Genomic DNA, 26,436 nt, shown 5'->3' with positions numbered 1-26,436 from the left:
TATATACTTTTTCAAAATCTTTAATAGGTTAATCAATTTTTTGCTTGTTTCTAACAGGTTTTAAAGTTTTAAATGTTTTAAATGATAATTCCAAAAAAATATTACACTTTTTAAGAATTTCAATGTATGTTGGCGTTTCAGAATTGATCATATGCCATCTTTTGTAGTATTTATTTAGATAAAAATTTTTTTTTTAATAAAAGATAAAGAACCTAAATTGGGCATTTTATCAAAGAAAAGTATTCAATAAATGAACATATTTAGTTAATTTATTTTTTTTTATTTTATTTTTTATTCTTAAGAAAAAAAAAGAAAAAAAAATAGAAAATTTAGTACACAATTTTGAATTTTTATTCTTTTATTTTTATAGCTGTACTCAGCAGTACTATAAATTTTCGATAATTTGTATGTATGATGATCATACAATAACGATGATCTGCTATATTTAATGTGACTTTTCTTTATATTATAATCTAATCACGGATATGTACTCTTATCTACTCTTATACATAAATAAATTTTGATTATATCACGTGTGATAAATTTGCCTATTAAAGTTTTATAATTATTTAGCTTTTTTTTTTTAGTGAAAAAAATGCATAATATATTATGACATCATTTCCTTTTTTTTTCTTTATCAAAGTCATTTATTTTTTCTTTGTTAATGTACATTTTTGGACTTGTAATCGGAATTTTAATCCGAAGTTTTTGTTCATAAATTTAAAATTTAAAATTTTACATTCAAAAATTTACTAAAAATAAATTTCTATTATTTATATAACAAAGTCAGAAAGTCAGATAAAGCGGTAATTACGCAAGCCAATGCAAAGATAGCCGGCGTAAGCCGATAACAAAAGCAATGACATATTTATTTTATGTAACGTCGTGTAATGTACTTGACATCTGACGCGTTTTATGTATGTTCCGTATGTTCCGTTCAAAGAAAAAAATGCATTTAATCTATTTATTAATAATTTTTGCTTTATTTTACGCCCAAAATGGAATCGCATGATTGTTAAATATATTTTTTTTTCTTATAAAAAGGTTCTGAAAATTCCTAGAGAAATGGCAAAAATATTTCAATATTTTTTATTTTTACAAAAAACAAAAAAACAAAAGTACCCGAAGAGTCAAAAAAATTACTATGTCTTATTACTCTTCTTTAATTTATTATTTAATTCCTATTACTTCCTTTAATCCAATTATAATTAATCCCCAAAGAATTTCATTCATTTATAAATTAAAATTAAAAATGTCTAGCGATAGTCTTAAGACCATATATAATATACTATTGCTAATTAAAGCTTATTATTTATTGCTTATTTTTCACTCTTTTATAAATTGCAATAAAATGAATGTTAAAAGATTCAAATGTACGAGCATTGAATTGTAAGATTCAAATGTACGAACATTGAATCGTTTTTATTTAAAACAAGCCAACAAGCCCAGTAGAACAACTTTCTTTTAATAATTCTCTTTTAATGGGCTAGTTTCATTTCACCGACAATCATTTCACTGATATCCTTCTTAATTCGCTAACCCTATCCTAACCCTAATTCAAATCCCTAATTCTTTAATCCTAAATTTCCCTTGTCAGTGATATGATTATCGGTGAGACATTTGTCTTGCCGGTAACGTTAGAACCACAAATATAATAAAAATTATTTATTTATAATCATTGCTTCTTAATTATCTTGATTATAAATAATATAATGGAAGAAAAGGAAGAACGAGGAAAAAGTCCTAAGTGGAATTTGAAGAAAAGACTGATTGTCTGCAATTGAATCAAACTCCCAAATAATATTTGATAATTTAAGTACTGCGCTTTCATTTAATGAATATACACAACGGGGGATATTTTCACAATATTGGAATCGTTGTTGATAGAAATTATTAATGAAATTTATTATAGTTTTAAAAATTTAATTTTTGTGTATTCATTCATGACTTAAAATTTAATAAGTGAAAATTATTATAATAGGAATTTATTCTAGTTTTTAAAATTTAATTTTTTGCGTATTCATTCATGACTTAAAAATTTAATATTAATTAATAGTTTCTAAATTTAAAATTTAATTTTTGCGTATTCATTCATGACTTAAAATTTAATAAATCAAAAATTAATTGTCCCAAGTTTAAATTTATATATTATTCGTTATAAATTTCACTAATAAATATTATTTCATAGGTAATAATATTAACGATTTCTTATTGTGATACGAGCGTATTGTCTTATAAAAAAATTGTAATTTCTAAATTTAAAATCAGAAATCCTATACGCAATTTATTATAAAATATAAAATCACATATTGGCGAACAGCTATGATCATGTTCTTTGGAATTTTTTTTTAAAAAAAATTAAACATAACTCAATATAATGTTAAATTTTTAATTTGAAAGACAATAATTATATTTGTACAAAAAATTATCTTATTATTTTAATTTATTTAATTGTTCAACAAATTTAAATAAATAAACTTTTTATTTACAATTTACATACCAATAATTTATCAAATATTTTTTGAGTTACAAACATATGCATAAAATTTCGATCAATCAATCAAATAAGGTTAAATTTTCTTTTTTTAAAAAACCTGAAACAAGTTTTATGATAACTTTGCACAAAAAAAAATACGAGTTTCACAAAAAATTATAATGCATAAAAATATTAAAAAAAAAAGTTAAAAATATATTTCATATTTTAAAAACAAAAATGAATGAATCTCCATATACACCAGGTTAAACTACTCAAAATGGGAGGTGGTGGAGGTGGAGGTTTTAATGTACGTGGATGACTTATACTAAGGTCGTATGTCGTACACGTATCAAATCTGAAATAATTCATTATAAATCAGAATTTTTATTTAAATAATAGCAAAAAAAATGTATGCTCACTAATCTCAAGGCGAAGGAACGAAAAAAAATATTGTAAGGGAAAAAATTGGTAATAAAAAAAAGATATCGTGATCTGATCATCAAATAACAATTTATATATCAGATATATAAAAAAATATATATATTCATATAGATTATAAAGAAAAAATATAAAAAACATTTCGGGGGAGTTTTTTTTTTTAAAAAAAAAATTTTCGGCGATACGATCTGCTGCGGTCATTCTACGGATCAACCACCATCAGAACGCCATAATAAATACGGAATAGATCAGGAAGCAAATAATTTGATTACTATAGAAAGTTAGAATTGCTTGAAAAAGGAATTGGAAAAGTTGTAAAATAATGGTAGCAACGATGGTAATGTAAAATTAAAATCAATTATAATTACATATTTACAATTAATAACATAATCCACACGATTTTCTAAATTTTTTAACATCAAATAGAACGCATGACAAAGGTACTTTACTGGCACCAACTGATTTACCGATTATCGAAACTCGTGATCCAGAGCTTTACGGTTTTTTATTTAGATCTATGAACCTCGATGAAAAAAAATAAAAAAAGCAAGACAGCAATTAAGGCACATCAACAGTACAATTAATGCGACATATCAAACTGTATATAATATAACAAGAAAAAATGGTTTTTTATTTAGATCTATGAACCCCGCCGATGAAAAAAATAAAAAAAAATAGTAGCGGCGCATGAACAAACAGTTCAATAATATATTTCAAATAATGTTAGAAAATTTATATATTTGTGATTTATGAGTATTCAAATATTAATTTTAAAAAATTAGCAAATGGCGTGGCGTTGATGCTGTATTGCTTAAAAATATTCTTTATTCACAATATACGACCGGATACAACTAAACTTACGTTAATATGTGACGTGGATTTTCATCCAAATCAATAATTTCGATTGTTTTTTTTTGCCACAGTTGAGGATTATAATGTCTGTTTTCTATATACAAAACAGCTTTACGCTCAATTTTATTAAATAAAATGATATTTTTAATTACATCATACAATAAAATAAACCTAAACTACTAGTTGCATAAAGGAAACAATACAATTAATAAGAAAAATAAATTAAAACAAAAATACTAATCTAAAAACTGTATCTAAGATCCTTCATATGCTCCAACCTAAACCCAAAGAGTAAGTTCCCCAGAGAGTTAAGTCTTAAGATAATCTAAGTCCAAAAGAGCAAAGTGACCCAACAATCCGAATTGTTCGACTAAACAGAGAATCCGAAACTCGTGACCATCAAGTTCCGCCTTGCATAATAGCGTCCCGAAGCCAAGTCTCTAATTCTTATATGTCCCATTTTCTAAAATAATAATAAAATATAAATATAAATTATATTAGCTAGAATTTAGAATTTAAGAATTTATATATATATATATTAAAAATAATTAAGATGTTACCAGTTACCCTTGATTTGATTGAAACAGTTCTGATTTATTTCGATAGGAATCTGGAACATTATACTTTTATGTATATGTACACTCTCTCACTGTCTATTATCAAAATCGCGTCTTCTTTAAAAAATAAAGTTATTAAATTAATTTTTTTTAAAAAAAAAAAATCGAATTTTTTAATCTTGTAAATAAAAATAAATAATATTTACCTAGCAATTCCAGAAAGAAGAGAAAGATCACGACCATCACGGTTTATATTCGCATGAGCACTTTCTCCAACATTAGTATTAATTGGTGTTTGGAACCAAATAGGGTGAATACATGTGAAATCTGATCTGGACAGAGAAAGATCTTATATGCGAAGGTGAAGGAGGCAGAATCTTATATACGAAGGTGAAGGAGGCAAAGAAAGGGATCTTATAATAAGAAGGTGAAGGAGGCAGAGAAAGAAGAGGTGGATCTTATATACGAAGGTGATCTGGGCAAAGAAGAGGTGGATCTTGTATACGAAGGTGAAGGAGGCAAAGAAAGAAGAGGTGGATCTTATAATAAGAAGGTGAAGGAGGCAGAGAAAGAAGAGGTGGATCTTATAATAAGAAGGTGGAGGAGGCAGAGAAAGAAGAGGTGGATCTTATATACGAAGGTGATCTGGGCAAAGAAGAGGTGGATCTTGTATACGAAGGTGAAGGAGGCAAAGAAAGAAGAGGTGGATCTTATAATAAGAAGGTGAAGGAGGCAGAGAAAGAAGAGGTGGATCTTATATACGAAGGTGATCTGGGCAAAGAAGAGGTGGATCTTGTATACGAAGGTGAAGGAGGCAAAGAAAGAAGAGGTGGATCTTATAATAAGAAGGTGAAGGAGGCAGAGAAAGAAGAGGTGGATCTTATATACGAAGGTGATCTGGGCAAAGAAGAGGTGGATCTTGTATACGAAGGTGAAGGAGGCAGAGAAAGAAGAGGTGGATCTTATATACGAAGGTGATCTGGGCAAAGAAGAGGTGGATCTTGTATACGAAGGTGAAGGAGGCAAAGAAAGAAGAGGTGGATCTTATAATAAGAAGGTGAAGGAGGCAGAGAAAGAAGAGGTGGATCTTATATACGAAGGTGAAGGGGGCAGAGAAAGAAGAGGTGGATCTTATATACAAAGGTGAAGGAGGCAGAGAAAGAAGAGGTGGATCTTATATACAAAGGTGAAGGAGGCAGAGAAAGAAGAGGTGGATCTTATATACAAAAGTGAAGGAAGCAGAGAAAGAAGAGGTGGATCTTATATACGAAGATGAAGGAGGCGAGAAAGAAGAAGTGATGAGGATCAAACCCATGGAACACGCTTATCTTTCACTCAGTCTATATAGAAATTAAACATTTAGTATTGATTTAGATTCTAAATTAACTATATGAAAAGCCGAAAATAGTTTTGTTAACTACCTGCGGCTCCTGATTCTTTACAAAACTCGATTTTGTTTAATATTTCTAAGGGTTATTCTTGCCCTGTTAAAAAATTTACTAACGAAATGATCTATCAAAAAAAAAAATTCTTAAAATTCTCCAATGAATTTTCTATAAAAAAAAGTTCTCAATGAAATTCGTCAAAAAAAAAACTCACCTCAATTAAAAAAAATTTCTAACGAGATAATTTATCAAAAAAAAAAAATCTTCGCTATTAAAAAATTCTCCAATGAATTTTTTCTATAAAAAAAATAAAATTTTCAATGAAATTCATCAAAAAAAACTCCTATCAAAAAAAAAAAAAAATGTTACCTGTTAAAAAAAAATTTCCCAACGAAATTATTTGTCAAAAAAAAATCTTAATTCCTTAACGAAATTATCTATCAAAAAAAAAATAAAAATAAAAAAATAAATATCAAAAAAAAACTCTAAATTCCTATCAACAAAAAAATCATCTAACTCATCTAACGGAATTTTTTATCAAAAAAAATTCCGAAAGAAATTCTAACAAAGAAAATCTTTACCTATATTAAAAAAAAGAAATTTTTTATTTTTATTAATAAAAAAAAATTTTTTATTTTATAAAAAAATAATCTAATAAAAAAAAAAGAAAAAAAAATTTACGCTAAAAAATTTTTTTTTAAAACTACGCTAAACTTAAAAATTTTCTCAACCGTGTTTACTAAAAAAAGATCAACAAAAAATTTTTCCGAAGTACATATTTAATTTTTTTATTCTTTGTCAATATAAATAAACAATACATTTAAAATTTTAAGGAGTAAAGCTAAGAACAAGTTAAAAGATTGGTAATACTTTCACGATTTATATTACTTGAAGCGGAACCTATCAAATTTTTCAACAATGACGAAATGTTCAAAAAAAAAAATTTTAATAATTTATTTTATTTCATTTATTTTTTTTTAACTTTTTTAACTTATATGATATTAATATTTTTAAACGATCTACGAGTAATTTCTAAATAAGAAATTATAAAATAAACTAAATGAATTGAATAACTAATAAATTATTAAAATAGTTAAAATAGAATTAAAATCGTAATCGGAGCTCGGAGCGACACTTTCAAGACCAAGATTTTTACCATGCGCAGCTTGCATTAAATGTAATACCACAAAATCACTTTTTTATCAATTCTTTAAAAAACAGGAAATATAATGCGTTTTTCCCCTAAATTATGGAAAGATAATTAATAAGCAAAATAAATATTTACCTTGGTTTTTCTGGTGTGATAAAATGTGAACCAACCAAATTGTAAGAAAAAAATTTTTTTTCTGACAACCCCAAAATTCCATGTTTAATGAAGATCTTTCTTTGTGCATTTCTGTTGATCACAACTACTTCTCACGGATGTTTTCATCGTGGTTTTATCTGTTATCTTTTAATCAAACAGCTAAAAATTTTGCTTTCGTATGTAAGAAAAGATAATAATCGCTAGTCCAAATTTCGTCTCATGGAATGTGTTTGCTTGGAACAACTATCAACAAATATGCATAACATGACCATATGTTATATTCCACAAAAAAAAAAATTTGCTATTTTTTTACTATAACTTGTATAATAACTTGTCGGAACATGTGATCCGCCTGAACTTTAAAGATGAGGTTCTTTTTTTTTTTACATGTTCATTTATTAGAACGAATTCGGAAATGTCTTGTACCCCAAAATATTAATTATTAATTACATTACACAAAATAACTTTTAATTTAATCTTCATAAATATATACAATAAATAATAATAATTTAGGTATCGAACTTTTTTGTTTACAAATATGGTAATTATGATTTGACGATAAGTATATATTCAAAAGTTCTTGACGCATTTCTGTAATTTTTTTTTTTTTAAAAAAAAACTTTTTCATTAACATTTTTATCATTTCACCTATACAAGAAATAATCACTTTTTTATTTTTAACGAACAATGTCGAATCTAGATGAATTTCGTGTCAAAACGTTCAAAAGACTACTGTAAGTTATTCTAAAAGTTTTTTTTTTTTAAAAAAAATATCTTATTTCGTTTCTTAATATAAATCGTCAATCTAGTAAACAAAGACGTAATCAAGCGCTTGTCGCGAAGTTCAATACCAACGAACTGGAATATATCCGCAATTGGGTAAAATGCCACAGGAATTGTGAAAGAGACACGAAATGGAAAATGAAATTAAGACGAGAATTCGGAAAGTGTTATAAGCGAAAATGGTCATTTCTGCAAAGGAAATTAATCGACATATTCGGAAAGCATCATAAGCGAAAACACATTAGAAGGCTCTCACGTATAATTACTAAAAAAAATTATATTGCTGCGCCCGACTATAACGACGTTGAAAATATTTCGGAACAAGTAGAACAAACCGATGCATTTGTCGAAAATTTTTTTTGAATATAGTTTTTTCTTTTATGTCTGGTGCAATTTTCTTTTTGTAAGAAAAAATATATTTGGGCGGGAAAAAAAAAATTTGGCGGGGGTTTTTTTTTCTAGTATATTTTTCTTTTTAGAATATTTTTCTTTCTAGTGTATTATTCTTTCTAAGGAACCAAATAAAACAATAAAATATTTTTTCTTACGCGAAAAAATGAAAAATCGCGCCACTCTAATTTTCATTTATATTTGTCACATATTTCTGTCACATAGTTAAATCATATTTGTACATGCGCCACGATTTTGTGTACGGTAGATAATTTGAACAAAGAAAATGCACAGTAAAAAAAAAAAATCTTCGACTTTTTATGACAATATGTTTTTAACTTGGACTTATAATTTGAACTATTTACGTTAGCTATATGCACATTTTTACTGCTCGTTCTACGAAGGGGAATAAGTAATTGCTTTTGATTACAATTAACGAACTAGTAAAGAGTCTTGTAAAATTTGATACATTTTTTTTACCTCGTCAAAATATCCCTTTTTTTTTCACATAATATGCCTCGTCAAAATATCCCTTTTTTTCATCAACCTGCAGGGGGTATCGATACTTATGAAAAATGGAAACAAAGAAGGGTTATGCATATATTGGCGCAGCCGCAGCGTGTAGCCGTGTCTAAATCCCATACTTTTATTTAAATCACACTCTATTTATTACTACTTTAATCTGCATATCACCAAATTAATATGTTTTTGTGTAACTCAGATGAATTATTTTTCAATTTTTTTTTTGTAATTGAAAGAACTTTAAACGAATAAATTTTTGATTATTTTTTTTAAAAAAATTATGAGATAATAAAAATCATGCGATGGCGGAGTTTGTAGTGTTGAACGGATTATAGAATAAGAAATGCCTCATTAAACTGAGAAATTATAAATATCAAACGATAAAAAATATTATAAATCCTTTTATAACTTCACTATTTATATACTTAATAAATTAATAATTATAATACATATAGTACATATATTTATGATTTAATAAATAAATTTTGTATAATAAAGTATTCTAAATATTCACACAAATTGATTTATTTTATTTATTTTATTCTAAAGATCACGCAATTTGATATTTGTTTTATTTATTTTATTCTAATGATCACGCAAATTGATCGATTAACTGCATATATTCAGGAGTCAACTGTAAGTGCATCACGTGACAATGCATTAAAGTAGGATCGATACTTTATTTATGTTTGTGCACGTGAAGTTCCTGATTGTTTTCAAATATTAACCTTCAACCAGGTAAACTAAATTCCGGTAAATCAATTAAAAAAAATCTTTCTTATCAGATCTGCGTGCCGATTTCATAATCATATCTCTGACGAAATACCAAAAAAATAGGTTAAAAAATTTCTTTGATGGTAGTTTTTAAAAATAGGCCGAAACCAAAATTTAATTATTTCTAAAATAGCTCAAAGTTGAATCAGCTTTATAGTGTCTCTTTGAAACATGATGACTCAATTTTGAAAAATCTCCTTTAAGAAGTGAATTTTAAAAGTTTATAAATTTACAGAAATAATACAGGAAAAAGTTTTTGAAATTTAATAAGAGAATGAATATTTTATATTTTTATATAGAAACTGAAATTATTATTTTTTTTTTTTACAATTTCGATAGGAAAAGTCTTCTATAATAAAACCTTCGCATATTTTTTACTGGGCATAAAATAAGCGTTTCAAAATTTTAAAATTTACGTTCAGCGTAATTATTGATTGTATTGTTGCATAAATGCTTTTAATATCTGGTAATTGTTTTTAACAAATAGTAATGATCTTAACTTCGGTTAATAGTTTCTTTTTTCACTAATTAATTTAACGCTATAATTATTTTAATGTACTATACTGATTGAATCCTAATACATTTATTTAACAAGTAAATGTGAAAAAATGTTACATTTCTTTTTTTTTTCGTAGCACAACTGGTAAGTTACACATTCGGTACTGAATGGGCGTCATTTCGCTGAAAACATTAGTGATTAACATAATTCCTTAATCAATGAAAATGTTTCGGAAAATTGATGAGTACGATCTACGATGAAATTGTTACATAAAATTAATTTTCCTTTACTGTAATTAAATAAAATAAACAAAAGCAAATTGTAATGTGTAAATAATTCGTTTGTCTTATAAAAAAGAAAAGGAAAACTGAAAAATTCATATCTTCGACGAAATGTCCTACGGTAAAATAGCCATTCGGGGAAATGTTCATTCGGGGAAAGTGAAATGGCACTTCGGCGAAATTGCTTCGGCGAAATTGGTTTCGGTGAAATGGACTTCGGTGAAAAGTCCGGATACCGTGAAAAAATGCATGAAATTTAATTTTATTCACATGTCCTTTTTTTGTATAATACATATTATTAAATTTTCATATTAAGCTAGTATTGCTTTAGCCCCTGAATTATTTGTTTACTTAAATCTTTTTTTTTTATTTGAATAAAATTTTAAAATACTAAGTTTTCCCTTCATCATTGTTGTCCAATGACGACAATTTTCACTGCGTGCTTCTGAATGATATTCCATATTGGTAAAATTCTTTTTTAATTTATTTTTAAAAAGCAATAATTATGATTTTTTTTCTTTGTATGTTTTGATTGGGGAAAAAGATTAAATGATCGTATACTCATTATGATTTATGAGCCCATTATTTTGTTAAAATATACCAAAAATTTACATCAATAAAAAAAAAAATATTGCTATAATTTGTCAAATATGTAACAAATTATTGTCATTGCATCAACTGAATGCATCATATCAAGGAATATATTTCAGTTGGAGTGACCCGTCCATTGTTCTCTGAACTTTGTGATAAAAGTTTTTTATTAACTCATTTAATTTTGCGATATTTATTATTGGAATGATTTAAAGCTATGCTCCAAAGAATTTAATAGATTACATAAACTTATCACTAATATCCCAATATGTTTCAGATTTAGAGAAATAATTCTTAACGGCATTTCCCGTATTTTCAGTTTAAAAATACATATCTCCGATTCGACACAATTAATTTATACGCGTAATTGTTATAAATAGCAAAATTGACTATCAGTTTGATCGTCAAATTTTCATATATATTGCTGAACATATGAACATACGATCGTCAGTCATAATATTTTACTGCAAAAAAAAAAAAAAAATTCGATCGTCAGTCATGTAAGGAAGAAAAATAATTTTTTTAAAATATAATACTTTATTTTCTCCTCTTATTCCGTTTAAAGTATTCAATTGATTTCCATACTCAGGAATGCATTTAAATTTAGCATTTTTTAAATCATTATTTAGCGAGAACACAAAGATATCTTATCATATGCATCCGAATTATTTGTTTTTCCTCCCTTAAATTTACAATTAAAAATTATCCTCCTAAATCTGGAATACAGGCAGTTAAAAACAACAGATTTGCTTACATTATAAATCAAGAATTCAAAAAAAAAAAAAATCCAATCAAAAACGGTTCTAAATAATAAAAAATTTTTGTACTATATATCGACGAAATTATCAAACGTGCTGTTTGATAATTTTTAAACTCGCATCTAATTGGAGGAAGTAGTTCATAGTTGACTTGTAAGAAAATATGTTACAGCTTCTGGCCAATCGGCAATTACAACGGGTAAAACCGAATTTTTCCATTATTCAAAGTCAAATTTGTACTACTGTTTGATAGCAAGAGTTCTAATAGTACTTTTAATGATCTTCACGAGAAATTCTTGAAAAAGACCTCAATCAAGAAAAAATGAACTTCAATACTCCAATCGATGACGGAAACGATAACATATAATCTAATTAACTTATCTCGAAAAATAAAATGCCAAATTAATCTAAAACTGTTAAAATATAAGAAAAGTTCATCAATTATCATGCTTGTTAAATTTCGAAACTATTAATTTTATATAAATATCATGATTATTAAATCTTATAATGAAATTATTCTTACGCTAGAAGAAAATGCAGAATTTATTTTTTATTTTTAGTAAACCGTAAATATAATTTTTTACTTATATATCTTTACAATAATTTTACGGAAATTAAAATAATTCTTTTGTTTAAAGCCAAATTTGATGCATGTTTCGTATAGGAAATTGACTGGCTAAAAAATATCATTGTTCGATTAATTATTTTTTTTTGATTAAGATCGGCTTTAACGGGTAAAATTTGATTAAGCGTACGATCATCGTTTTAAATTTCCGCGCATGCGATTGAATAACGACGCTTACTATATTTGACTTTTATATATAAAAGTATATACGCCTACTTTGGTTGCGCGCTAGACTTTTATGAATAATGTACGTACGCTCAACGCATATAAGAAATCATGCAATGGATGATCACTATACAATATTGATATTGTTGGTACCAATCGGCTTGGAGATTAAACTTCAGGCCAGAAAGTTATTGGTAATCAACGATAACTAAAATATAATTATTATATTTATTTATTTATATTTACATTTCTTCTAATTTCATTAATTTCATTAATTTCATTTATTAAAAAGTAACAAGGTGATACCTTGTATTTCCACTTTACCTTACGGTAAACCTCGTTCTCAAAACTAATTTTATAATCCTTATCTCAAGGTATTTTATTTAAAAATTAGTTTTATGTTCTTTATTATAAAATTCTTTAGTATTTTTAAAACATTATTGATAATATATATTTGTGACAACTAACGAAATACGAACAATGAAATTTATGAATAATAAAGGATCACTATAAAAAATTTTTCGGAAAAATGATCACGTGTCTGAGTTTCTTCGGAATAAACCCTAGAAAAATGATCATTTATCGGAGTTTTTTCCAGAATTTTTTTATAGGGTCAATTTGTAGTTGGAAATTATTAATTATTTTATAATTTCTTTTTAAATAATAAAATTTTATTAAATATTAACAGCGTATCGTTTCAGACCGCGAAAAATAAAAATTTCAACGATAACTTTTTATTTTAATTGAAACAAAATATTATTTTATATTTTAGCATTTCCAAATAAAATTGGTCTCATGAGGTCATAAATTTAAATATTCAATCATTTTAAATAAATGATTTAAGTAAAAATAGTAAAAACGAAGAGTCGTATGATAAGTCAAATAAATATTAGGTTACTGATAAATTCTCTTAATGCGCGACCATGTGTAGGCATCGGAAAATCTATTATCCCTGATAATTTCCAATAAACTTTAATTGTCCCAAAAATGGATTACAGGAACGGGAATTTCTGAAACCAGGAGTAACCAAGTTTATTTCAAATTTCTGGAACATATTTCTATAGTATGGATATGCATAGTCAATGATATCGCTATTGATTGTCCAATCTTACATTTATTTGAATAGGATATTTGTACTATCTCACGATATTAAGTTTAATTAATTAATGATTGTTTATTAAATAAAATATTTCTTTCAAATGCAAATTTAATTGGTATAAGTGTTACACGAACTACAAATCCAATTACATCATCTGAAAAAATTGTTAAAACTTAATTTGAGGTAAATCAATTGAATGTTATTTATGGAAATTACGTACAAATATCGCTTAGGAAAATAGGTTTTACCAGAAATTCTTCATTTAAACAGCGATAATGCGAGATAGTGAATCTCCGAAATGAATTACTAGCATTATCACTATTTGTTGTGAGAGTAAGTACTGAAGAATATACGATTTATCGTTGTTATTAACAATTTAAAACTCACCATGAGTGAGCCATGGATGAGATGATGATTTCCGTATATACTGAGTAATAACCACGTGACTGAGGTCAATCGGTACGTATAGCAAATAACATATTCTGTCCATTGTTTCTAATTCAGTTTAACAAAACTTCTCAATTCCGAGTAACCGGTTAACTATTATCAGTCTTATTTGTATGACATATATAGCATATAATAGTAAAAGTGGCGGTGGTCCATTAAAGTTTATTTGTCTCGCAACTAACATATTAATTTTAAAATTCCATTATCAAATAACTTAATAACTTCCTAAATATGGCATACAGGACAGGAAACTAAAGTCTTTCAATATAATATAAAATAGCTAGTAAAAAAGCCCATAAAAAATCAAAAAAAAAATACATTAAAATAAAAAAAATCATGTAAACAATTAAAAATCACTTTCCCTCCATATCCTTCGTATTTTAAATTAAAATTGAACAGGAGACGATATTTTCATTCTATAATCATATAATTCTAAATGAAAATATTCGTCCTAATAAAATTTCGAGACCTGTTGATTTTTTTGCCCCAACTGACGAAGCTAGCCCTTGACCGAACTAAATAATGGAATTGGAAATATTCTTTCTTTGCACCTTCAAGTTATTCAGTAGTATGGTTGGCTCAATGTCGATATGACTGATGATGGTAGTCCCATAATCCCATACTCCGCGATTCCAAAGTTTCAATTGTCACCTAAAAGAAAAAAAATCCGTTAACTTGAAATAACAAAACTTGTCATTTTTAATTTTTTAATTTTAAAAACCCTTTCTCATAATTAAGCCCTTAAATAAGTTATTTCAAGTTTATATAAAATTTTGAAACTTTGTTAACATTGTATGTTGGTGGTGGTAGTGTGGTGGATACAGTAACTATTTATGGTTCGGAATTTTATTAGTACGAAAATTTTTATTTAGAATTATAGAGATCATATAGTGAGAGTGTTGTATACTTTCGATTTTACTTTATAACCTTTTTTTTTTTAATTGAAATTTTAATAATTTTAATTGATATTAACTATTAGAAATTACATATCTCAAATAAAAAACATTTTTTTATGCAGACTTAATAACAGATAAATTGATTTCGCGGTATAAACCAGTTATTTCACGGATCACGTCTACGCCAATGATATCTAAGCTTCTTGTGAAATAACTTTTACTTTATTTTATTTTTATTTTTATTTTTAACTTAACGACAGAACAGAAGTACAACAAGTATGTATCAATCACTTTAAAATAAAGTAATAAACTGTTCATTCAAAGAGTTGAAACTTAATCCCATGCGTGAGACCGTCCCGCCAATACAGACCTCGAACTATCCAGTTCTATTAGAAATATTAAAAGTAAAAAATAAAAGAATCTAAACTAAAAAATAAAGAAAATAAAAAATAAATGTAAATAATTATAAAAATTTTCTATTGAACCATAAGTATTAATAAAGAAGTCCATCCACCCGCCCTATAAGAAATATGTATACGGAAAGGATACGTTTTGTATACATTTTATGTACGTTTCTATAGATTCCGTATACAAATTCCGTATATTTAATAAGCAATTCATTTTTGAACATTTTTTAAAAAAACTAATGTATAAGAAATGTATACGGAAAAAATTAATCATGCGGAATGTATACGGAATTTTTAAACTTAATATTTTTAGAAGATAATTTTACAAAAATCCCGTATCATAACACGAGATCACATGATTGTTTATTGTTTTGTTATGATACGTTTTTTGTTTTTTATATAAACCCTTACTTTGATGAGTTTGATCTTCCGATCTTCCTTTCTGTCTTGTCTTATTTTTGTTATTTTTTCTAAATTTTTCTTCTTTTTTCGTCACCCCCCTTTTAAAAAAAAATTTTTTTTTTCGTACCTCACTTTAAAAATTTTTCTTTTTCATCACTCCTTTAAAAAAAAATTTTTTTGATTTTATTCTTTTATTCCCACTCTTCTAAAAATTTTCTTCTTTCTATTTCTATTTCCTCTTTATAAAAAATTTTTTATTTTTCTAACTTTGACGTCCTCCCTTTAAAAAAAAAATTTTTTTTAACTCTCCTAACTTCGTTACCCTCTTTTTAAAAAAATATTTTTTTTTTGATTTATTCTTTATTCCCCTTTCTTTTTTATTTATATTTATCCCTTTTTTTATTTCATAGGCCAGCAGATTTTTTTTTTGAGAGAAGATTCAGTTTTTTTGTAGATCAGTTTGGGAGTCCTTTCCTTTTTGTAGGATTGTTCAGGATTTTTTTCTTTTTTTAGGTCAGTTCAAATTTTCTTTTTTTTTTTTTTTTGTAAGTTGGGTTCAGATTCTTTTATTTTTGTAGGTTGTTTCAGTTTTGTTGCTTCAGAGTCTTCTTTTTTTGTAGGTCAGTTTTGGATTTATTTTGTTGTTTTGGTTTCTTTTTCATCAGATGCTTCATAATTCTTTTCATTTATGTAGGTCAGACATTCTGGAGTTCTCTTTCTTTTTTTGTAGGAATGCTGACCTTTGGTGACTTGGACGATTGCAGATACTATATGAAGGGGGGTTTTGTTTCCAATTAAGTTAGACGTTCTTTTTTGTTTTTTTTAGGTTGTTTGACTCCAAATGAACCTGAACTTATAGATAATTTTGGTTGCAATAGGTGGCCTTAATAAGGAGTGAATTTTCATAATGTATTTGTATTTTGTTTATTTTTTATTTTTTATTTAATTTAATAAAGTAAAATTAGATTTATGTAAATATAATTATAGTAAACTGTAATACAAATAGTAAATTCAGTGACCAAATCGTAGGTAAAATCAGTGATCAAATCATGTAAATTCCATATGAATTCCGTGCAAATTCCGTATCCAAACCATATTTTTAGTGATACGGAATTGTGCATTTTTCCGTATCCTATTATGATACGTTATTTCTAAGGAAAAAAAATCGTATAAAAACTTTATAAAAAATGTATCCAATTTTTTTATAGGGCCGAATGATCCATATCGGGGTAAAGTGCGTCGACCTTTGATCGCGTTCGGGTATAAGGATCTTGTATTGTGATGTTGACGATGTTCCTGTGTAATTCCGACGAGAAGGACGCTGTTGTGATATTGATCGAGGATTTCCAATCTTTAAGATATCGGTTATGGGTCATCCATATTTCTTCGAAGATATCCTTTTGGATCGCTTGAACTGTATTTAAGATGACCTTTTTTAAAGAGAAAAATTTTTTGACATGATAGCTTTGAAAATTGATGTAGTATAGTTAGGGTTGGTAAAATAACCGTTAGTTATGAATTTGGTTAATTAACCGGTTAATTAACGGTTAGTTAACGGTTAATTAACCCATAAATAACCTGTATATATAATTTTAAGGAAGTTAAAATAAATTTATAATTTATTAAATATTATAAAATTTTAATATATTTTATTTATTCTTCATCATCTAAATTAATAACATTTGCTTCAAATCCAAATATACTATCATTATCAGAACTATTATTATTATCATCTTCTTTATTTTCATTATCAGAACTATTATTACTATCTTCTTCATTTTCATTAAAATTACTAATCTGTTTCTTTTTTTGTATTTTTACAAGTCTATTACACATTCGAAGATTTCCATAAATATAAACTAATTTTTTAACACGTTCATTTTTCAATCTATTTCGAATTTTATTATGAATAAAACCAAAAGTAGAAAAATTTCTTTCTGCAGCTGCAGAAGATGTAGGAATTGAGAGAATTTTAATAGCCAGTTGTTGAAGTTTACTAGTTGGCCATGATTGCCACCATAAAGATGAATTAAGAATATTAGCAGATTTCCAAATAATTTCATTATCATAAGGTGAATTTTTATTACGAAAATTTACCAATTCAGCAAATAATTCTACTGCTTCTTCCTGATTAAATCTTTTATTTACAAATGTTGTAAATTCTACATAACCAATAGATTCAACTTCATCATTTTTACTTTTTTCCAAAAATTGTGGATCTAACATATAAGCTGTTATCATAATAGGATGATAAGTATATTCCCATCGCTTTGCAATAAGTTCTTGAAGTTTATCAGAAAAATTACAATCTATTTGATTAATTTGATTCATTACTTCTTTGAAATATGAATAAACATTTGAAAGAATTGAAATATCTGATTCAAATAACTTTAATGCTGAAACCATTGGTTCCATAATTTTTGTTATTATATCTAAATCTTCCCAAAACTCATCTGATAAAATATGAGCTCTTAAAGTTAAATCCATATTTTGACGAATTCTTATATCCATTAAAGCCTGTTCAAGTGCTGTTCTTGAATTTTGAAGTGATTGAAAACAAGCAAGATGTGTTCCCCATCTTGTAAGTGCTGGTAAAACCAATGCAATTTCTTTAGAATAATTTTCTTTTTGAATACGTTTCAATTTAGCTGTTGCCTGTACATGTGCCTTAAAATAATTGACCAACTTTTTTGCATTTTCAACAACAGATTTAATTTGATCAATCTTTAAAATATCACTAATTAAAAGATTCATTACATGAGAATTACATCCTAAACAAACAATACTTGGATAACTATCTTCAATAATTCGCCAAGCTGCTTTCATTACACTAGCTGTATCTGTAATAACTGCTGAAAATTTATTAATACCAACAATTTCCATTTGTTTAATAATTTCATCTGCAACCCATTTAGCTGTATGAGATTCTTCACCAGAATAAATAGCATCAAAGAATAATGGTTTTGGAGTACAAATAACAAAATTTTGAACTGATTCTCGATTAATATTAGACCAACCATCTGAAACCATTGTAAGAGATTTAGCTTGTAAAATTTGTTCATTACATTCAGCTTTAACTTCATCAAAAACATCATCAAGTAATTCATCAGCAAGTTTTCTTCGATTAGGTAATTTGAATGCTGGACGTAATTGTTGAAAAAACTGAATAACATAATTATTTTCAAGAAAAGAAAAAGGAACTCCAGCAGCAAATAATGCTTGAGCTAGTAAAATTTCAAGAGTATCTTGTTCTTCTTCACTCATACGATCAACAAAATTCTCAATTGTTGTATTTTTTAAATGCTTTTTTGATGTTTTTACTGTAGGAATAAAAGTAGAAGTAGTAGCATCAGAAGTTTCTAATAGTTCAGGAATTTGTTGTTTCTTTGTTTTTGCACTTTCTGGAGCTCTAGGACAACTATCATTAATATGAACTTGCATTCTTTTAGCTGTACCTTGTTCAAAAACTTTAGAACAATAATTACAACGTACAGAAGGATGTGTTTTTTTCTTAGACCTACTACTTTCTTCATTACTTTCTGCTTCAGTAATTATTGTCCAATGTTTCCAAACAGTTCCCTTTTTTTTTTACCATGATAATGAACAATAAATTTGCAAAAAAAAAGTGTTTTTTTAAAAAAAATTTATCTTAAAAAAAAGATCATGCAATATGTAGATCATAGATTTAATCAATATTTATATTAATTAATATTTAATTGTGTAACAAAATAATGGATTATCATTTAATCACATGATTTAAATTCTGCATTTTGATTGGCTAATTATAAATAACGGTTAATTAACCATTTTAAATCAATCATAACTAACAAAATTAACGGTTAATTAACCATGGTTAATTAACCGTGGTTAATTAACCCCCATCCCTAAGTATAGTATTAAGTAGATTGTGTGTACTCTGTGGTTAAGTCCAAAGTTGTTATTTCTGATTTAATGAAGAAGGTTATGATATCCCTCGCTGCCGCCTCGATAATATAATCGTGAGCTCAACGCATTACGGAAGCTATTACTTTTGATTCCTTAACACACAACAAAAGGTTATCACCTGACTTTGACCACAAAATTACGGATATCAACTGAACCATGACAAAATTTTTGATCCATCATAGTAACAGTACCACGGAAATTTGAAATTTAAATGGGATGCTTACAAAATTAAAAGCCTTCAGTAACTATATTTTACCATGTGGCGACATCCTTAAATTCTACTAGTACCCAACCTTATACACCAATGACACTATATTATGTCCTCATTGTCAACAAGCTGAAGATACGAATCAACACCTAGACTTCTGCCCGACCATGCTCGACACGATCAATTTCATTCTCGCCCGCACTTCCGTATTTCGTATGTCTCTGTCTATAGGGTCAATGTCATCCCATAGTGGTGTCATAAACACGTCCGGGATGACCTTTGGATTTGGTGGTAAAAGATGATCCTCGTTGGCGTATGCATCGGCTATGTCGTTGTAGTGGTCTCCTGAGTGTGCCTTGACGAGACACTAAGGCTTTTTGAAGATATTGATGAATCGATTAGCCTCCAGATGTGGTGGTTGTTAATCTTTAATTTACGTCTTTGAGATTCGTGAATTGCTTGAAAGTGTGGATAACGTTGTTTGAATCTGAACATATATTAACAATGCTGTTATTTGAAGTTTGAACAACCTATTAAGGCGGTAAGAACTGCGTAACTCTCTGCTTTGGTGGAAGACGGGTAAATAAAGTGCTTCCTTTGACACTAATCGATGGAATGTCTGTCGATGATACTTCTATCCATCCGAAGCCGAATTGAGTATTGAATGTCGTGTTAGTGGAGGTAGTCGGTGCTGAAGGAGCCATCTGTATAAACATGATGACGTTGAAGGCTCGCAGCTACATTAGTTAGTAAACTAATAGTATCGGCATCGCCTATCTAGGAAACGATCGTCTATATGTAAGGGTGTTTGTGATCTTGTGCACTTTGAGTTTGAAGTATTGGCGTTGGTACGATGTTTCATTGGTAGGTATAGGTGAATTGTGTGTACAAAGTGCAGATGCCAAGTTGCGGTGAGCGTTGTAAGCCGTAGTACGTAAAGTATCTACTTGGTATATTGGGAAACCTCCCGTGTTTGTGTGATCGAGCGCGTGGCGAAATAACTATTACATAATATTTTACCTTAAAAAAACTATATAATGTCACGTGTTCCATAAATTCAAATTTTAATAATCAACTTTTTTAATAATAAGACTAATAGAAAATGACTTCCCTATCTACAACTAAATATGTGAGTATAGTACAATTTGTGGCCAAAAAAAAATAAATTTAATATACCGTATATAAAGTATAAAATTTAAATTTATCAAAATATAATTATTAAATAATATTTCTTTTATATTTTTTTTCAATTTTCCACAATCATTTATTATTTGTCGTTTGAAGCTGGTCATATGTTTCAAGAATAGTACGTTCTCAAACATTAACAAGTTTATATATTAAATACTTATCTCTACAATAAATTGCATAGAATTTATATGATAATTTTATTACACGTTTATCTTGCATTTAATTACATTGGATTTAATGCACTAACTACTTGTACATATGGAAATTTAGAACTGAGAAATTAAAATGTCCTATGCAGGACGAAAAAAATTGAACATTTTATACACTTTATTCAAAAAAAAAGATGCAATTGGACAGTTTTAGAAAGTAAATTGAGATATTAAAGATAGCCTTAAATCTGACTAGGTTGATTATCTTGTTTAATTTAATTTTTTATTGTTCAGCCAAACTCTATAAAAATTTTGATCACATGTCGGAGTTTTTCTGGAGTAGAAACTAAAAATGTTTATAGGAAATGTCGAAATGATATCATGTTAAAGCTTTTTAATTCAATTATATATTCAGCATATACAGTACTGTATATCGTAATCGATATGATATAAAGAAAGAATTATGGAATTACAGTATTATTACTTTAGCCATTAATTAATTTTCTTAGTGTCATCAATCATACAATTTAGACATTCCGCTTGTGGATAAGATTCTGTAGTAATATTCTTATGCACGAATTCCATAATTTGGATTATCTTCAATTTTCTTTTCATCAGAAAGATAAATCCAATCTTCAATTATATCTCCAAAACTTCGGATGCCGATGATCTTTTAATTGGATGGATCTCCTTTTCATTAAATTGACGTGGGTGGTATCTTATAAATTTTTTCATTCCCATTTTTATACTCATGTATTAAGATATTTCCGAACAAGAACTTGTCATAAATTTCGCCAATTCTTTTTACTTACTATTTGCAAGTTTTTTCTTAGGCTTCCTTCACTTGCATAATCCATAATGACCATATAATTTGCAAGTTTAGTCTTAGGTTTCCTTCACTTGCATAATCCATAATGACCATATAATCTGCAAGTTTTTTCTTAGGCTTCCTTCACTTGCATAATCCATAATGACCATATAATTTGCAAGTTTGGTCTTAGGCTTCCTTCACTTGCATAATCCATAATGACCATATATTTTGCAAGTTTGGTCTTAGGCTTCCTTCACTTGCATAATCCATAATGACCATATAATTTGCAAGTTTGGTCTTAGGCTTCCTTCACTTGCATAATCCATAATGACCATATATTCTGCAGGACAGCCTAGTAAAAAATCTGATCCATGATTTATCTTTCCATGTTTTTTCCGTGAATGTATCATTTTCACGGAATTTTTACGGAAATAATGGAAATATTCGGATAAAAATTTTTTATAGGGCGGATGAATTTAAAAATAAAAATAAAGCCAGGTCAATTGGATTTTCTATTTAACAAGAATTTTTATTGAAAAAAGAGGGGGGAGGAGGAGAGGGCCAAAAATAACTTACAAAATTTTTTAAATTATTTTTTACTACAGTATCAAAATTTTGAAAGAAAATGAGGGGACGGAGAGGAGGGAAAAGTAATAAAAAAGAAATCTAAAAATTAGATTTCTATGGGGGAATATTATAAAAAAATTTTTTTTAATATCTATATGAAACCAAATTTTTGAGAGGAAGGGAGGGGGGAGGGATTTAAAAAAAATTGATAAAATTTTGCTTTTTTTAGTGTCTATCTAAATTAAATTTTTTGAGAGAGGGGGGGGTAGAAAATCAAATTGATCCGGCCTTATTAAAATATCTAAAGCGTATTATATTTTGATTCTATAAGTTGTAAAGAATCCGAAATCAAATGTGTTATCTTTGAATAATAACAATAGGTTGATCTAAGAATAATTAAATCTTCTAATAATACGAATTTATTGTTCTCTAAGGAGTTCTTATTAGAGATTGATACGAAAAGTATCGTGAAATTGCGATTAAGAGAGAAGCAGTTTATATTTATAAAAATTAATGGTTTGCTATTACTAGAAGTCGATTTGATCCAGCACAAAATTTAGCATTTATATATTTTTTTTTAGAAGAATGCATACTCCGATTTTGTTTCACGTATTTGGTTATTTTTTTTTTTACAAAGGAAAAATTTATTATAAACACGTATTTTGTTATTGTTGCATTGGTTCTGCCAACATAATCATAAAAATGCTTTTGTCCGAATATAATTACCGTATATGTATTAGTTTGTGAAACTTCCGATAATTCCCGATGCCAGTTTTTCATCTACAGTAGAAGAATCCGAAAGAATTTCTTTGTTAACAAAACTTCCAATTAGACAATCATATTTAATATACTCCTGTAAAACCAAGGAATACCAATAAATCAAGAACTAACTAAATTCTTTATTCTTTATTTAATATTATCATTTAGCCACATAGGTTCATATTGAACATCCTATCCATTTATTTTATGCAGAAATACAATAATCTATATATGATCATACAATAATTTAAGTAAGTAGAATAAAAAAATAAAGCAACCACTTAAAATAAACTTATTTATACATTTATATAAACTTTTTAAACTTTTATATAATTAACTTTTTTTAAACTTTTACATATAATTTTTTTCATAAACTTTTTTAACTCTCAATATGAACTAAAAAAAGCTAAACGATAATATAATTATTGTATGTGATATACTTAACAATAGGATAAAATGGCTGCGCCATTTATCCTTTTATCAAGTATAATATGTAAATATTGTACGGTAGTATTTATATTGGTTAACGTCACTTCGTGACATTAACCAATATAAATACAACAACGTACAATATCCATAAATTATACAACTACAATCATTTATCATTTATACTAGCGTATATATTTTCTGTTATCACTATTATATTGTCTGATATTATAAGTATACATTAACCAAAATAAATAAATCATATCACCATTAGAGAAAAAAAAATGTGTTCATATGATTCTGATTATAGAAATTTGATCTGTAGATGCGAATGGCTAACGTATAAAGAGTTTTAGATCAATCACCCAGATAAAGTAAATTTGCAGATCCTCAGCTAAAACCCGTGATAATTTTCATAATTTTGGCCAAAGTCAGATAACGTCAGATTTCCTTTTTTGTTTTTTAACGAAGAATGGTAAAGACGTTCTATAGATTTGTTCCAGACCTTTAAAAGGAATTACACAAAGAATGCAAAGAACAATAGGATCACCAAAGGCGTTAATTCATACATGCAATGAACTTCTGTAAAAGGAATAATAAATAGGGATTAAAAATAACTATTTTTGTTTCTTTATTGTAAAAATATATTGTTTATTTTAAATTTTTTAAATCAAACAATTAAATAAATAATTTCAAATGGAGTAAACATATGTGAAACAAGTAAATGAATGTATCATATGATTCTTATAAAATTTTACAATGAATTACTCAACACAAAAGACGTCATAGAAGCTTTCATAATTTTTATTAATAATTCATTTTACTTGATTCCAAAGGGTTCCAAATGACATTAAATTAATAAAGTTTTTTAAAAAAGCTGCTTTTTTGGAAACTCCGATGCATGTTGACGTTTCAGAATTGGTCATCTGTTTAGATAATTTTTTTTTAAAAAAAGAAAGAAAAAAAAGACCAATATAAATGAAGTGACTTATCAAAGAAAAATGGGCAATAAGACTAAATTTAGATAAATTATTTATTTATTTTTTTTTTCAAAACATGGGGTTGATATTTTTTTTTTAAAAAAAAAGGATATATCATAAATTTTGGAATTCTACGTTTTTACTATCGTAAAGGATTAAGTGTGGCTAGGTGTGACGTATGTGCATTTTCCGTGACATCGATTTTCTTCCGCAGCCAAAATTTAAAAGAATTTTGATAGATACAACTTTACGAAAATCGGTTATAGCTTATAGGTTAATGCATTTATCTAGTGAATTTTAGAGAATGGAGAGTAATTACAGTATGAAGGATTGGTTAACTTTTTAATTAATTGTGATTATTTCGTAAAGAGATAGGGCGCAATAGCTGGAAAAACTCCATTACATGCAAGTCGATCGACTAAAATTGGGCATTTTATTTCCAATGATTTTTTTAAAAAAAAATTAAATAAATAAAAGATGGCATATGACCAATTCAGGAGCGCCAATATGCATTTGTGTTTTCCGAAAATGTATTTTTTTAAAAGAATTATTTATAAAATTTTCATTTTGAACTTGTTAGAATCAAGTAAACCCTTACTTAAATTAGATTTTGAAAGTCCTTATTGACGCTTTTAATTGTATAAATTATTTGTAAAATTATTTAATATATTTAATATATTTTTCACATTTTTTATGTTATTGAAATTAATTATTTAATGGTTTGATTTAAAAAATTTATAATAATAAACATAATTTTATAATAATTAAATAAAAATTTCCTATTATTATTCCTTTTGTGTAATTGCATTGTACGTATAAATAAGCTGCATAACTTATTCTTCAGATTATTCTATTGTTCTATTTGTATTTCTTTATTAGGAGCCTGGAACAAATCTATGTTCTAAAACGAAAAAGGAATCTGATGTTACTGATTTTGGCCAAAATTATCAAAATTATGAAAATATGTCACTAAGATTTACAAATTATATTTTAAAAATTTTTTATATTACAATAAATAAAATAATATAAAATAACTTCTATTAACTTTAGGTCGCTATATCTTGTGAAAATCTTCAATAAACGTTGTATATTGGTGATAACTGATATGATCACGAAATTTATAACATACAGTATTATAAAGTTTAATTATCACGCAAGTTAGTTACAAATAAATAACAGAAAATTTTTATCTTCAGCCGAGTTGCGAAAATTTAATCATGTTTTCTAATGAATTTTGTGATTTTGATTTTAATAAACGTTATAATAATTTATCGTGAATCGAACCATAGATTACACATCCTGCTATTCATTCCCATTCTTGAGATTATAAGAGATTTCTTTTATTTGAAATTTCGCGTGGGAAATACAATAGTTAATTTTTCTGCGCCAATATTTTTTGAACGTGAGGATAATTTTTCGGATGATTCTCTTGAATTTATTCGTAAAATTTGCCCATTTATTGAATATTTATCACGTATTATTAGTAACAGATGAACATTTATAGAATTCGAAAAATTACTAAAAGTTTGTCAAAATTTGCAGTCATTATTGATAATTTTTCAATCAGATACTACTATGTAGTTGATATAATATTTAGTTCGAAAACAAATCTAAAGAGATTAGATTTTTTAATAATTTCAAATTTTCTAACATGCGATACAAATTATCAAGTAGATTACTACAAGAATTTATTTAAAAAATATAAAAATGAAGGTGTAATTAAAAATTTTGAAATTACATTTGAGGAATA

General features: G+C 26.9%; 4 protein-coding genes across 4 annotated transcripts; 3 read left to right on the top strand and 1 right to left on the bottom strand.

Moving 5' to 3' along the window:
- Window positions 1–4,676: 4,676 nt before the first annotated feature.
- On the top strand, window positions 4,677–5,470 carry OCT59_026618 (uncharacterized protein; the record flags this gene model as incomplete). The annotated part of the gene is made up of 3 exons (XM_066143286.1): window positions 4,677–4,684; window positions 4,890–5,254; window positions 5,337–5,470. 3 exons carry the CDS (start codon window positions 4,677–4,679, stop codon window positions 5,468–5,470), a joined length of 507 nt encoding a protein of 168 aa, XP_065992819.1.
- A 2,155-nt stretch (window positions 5,471–7,625) lies between these two features.
- On the top strand, window positions 7,626–8,375 carry OCT59_026617 (uncharacterized protein). Its single transcript, XM_066143285.1, has 2 exons — window positions 7,626–7,748; window positions 7,824–8,375. Exons 1-2 carry the CDS (start codon window positions 7,702–7,704, stop codon window positions 8,158–8,160), a joined length of 384 nt encoding a protein of 127 aa, XP_065992818.1. The 5' UTR covers window positions 7,626–7,701; the 3' UTR covers window positions 8,161–8,375.
- A 7,155-nt stretch (window positions 8,376–15,530) lies between these two features.
- On the top strand, window positions 15,531–16,541 carry OCT59_026616 (uncharacterized protein; the record flags this gene model as incomplete). Its single annotated transcript, XM_066143284.1, has 5 exons — window positions 15,531–15,586; window positions 16,138–16,166; window positions 16,232–16,273; window positions 16,348–16,398; window positions 16,480–16,541. 5 exons carry the CDS (start codon window positions 15,531–15,533, stop codon window positions 16,539–16,541), a joined length of 240 nt encoding a protein of 79 aa, XP_065992817.1.
- A 1,838-nt stretch (window positions 16,542–18,379) lies between these two features.
- OCT59_026615 (uncharacterized protein) lies at window positions 18,380–19,094 on the bottom strand (the record flags this gene model as incomplete). The annotated part of the gene is made up of 2 exons (XM_066143283.1): window positions 18,380–18,390; window positions 18,524–19,094. 2 exons carry the CDS (start codon window positions 19,092–19,094, stop codon window positions 18,380–18,382), a joined length of 582 nt encoding a protein of 193 aa, XP_065992816.1.
- Between the last annotated feature and the right edge of the window lie 7,342 nt (window positions 19,095–26,436).

The sequence above is a fragment of the Rhizophagus irregularis genome, chromosome 6 (genome assembly GCF_026210795.1).
Source record: "Rhizophagus irregularis chromosome 6, complete sequence".
In the NCBI taxonomy this organism is placed as follows: Eukaryota; Fungi; Glomeromycota; class Glomeromycetes; order Glomerales; family Glomeraceae; genus Rhizophagus; species Rhizophagus irregularis.
Note: the sequence above shows the minus strand (reverse complement) of the source record. Positions and strands in the feature narration are given on the sequence as shown.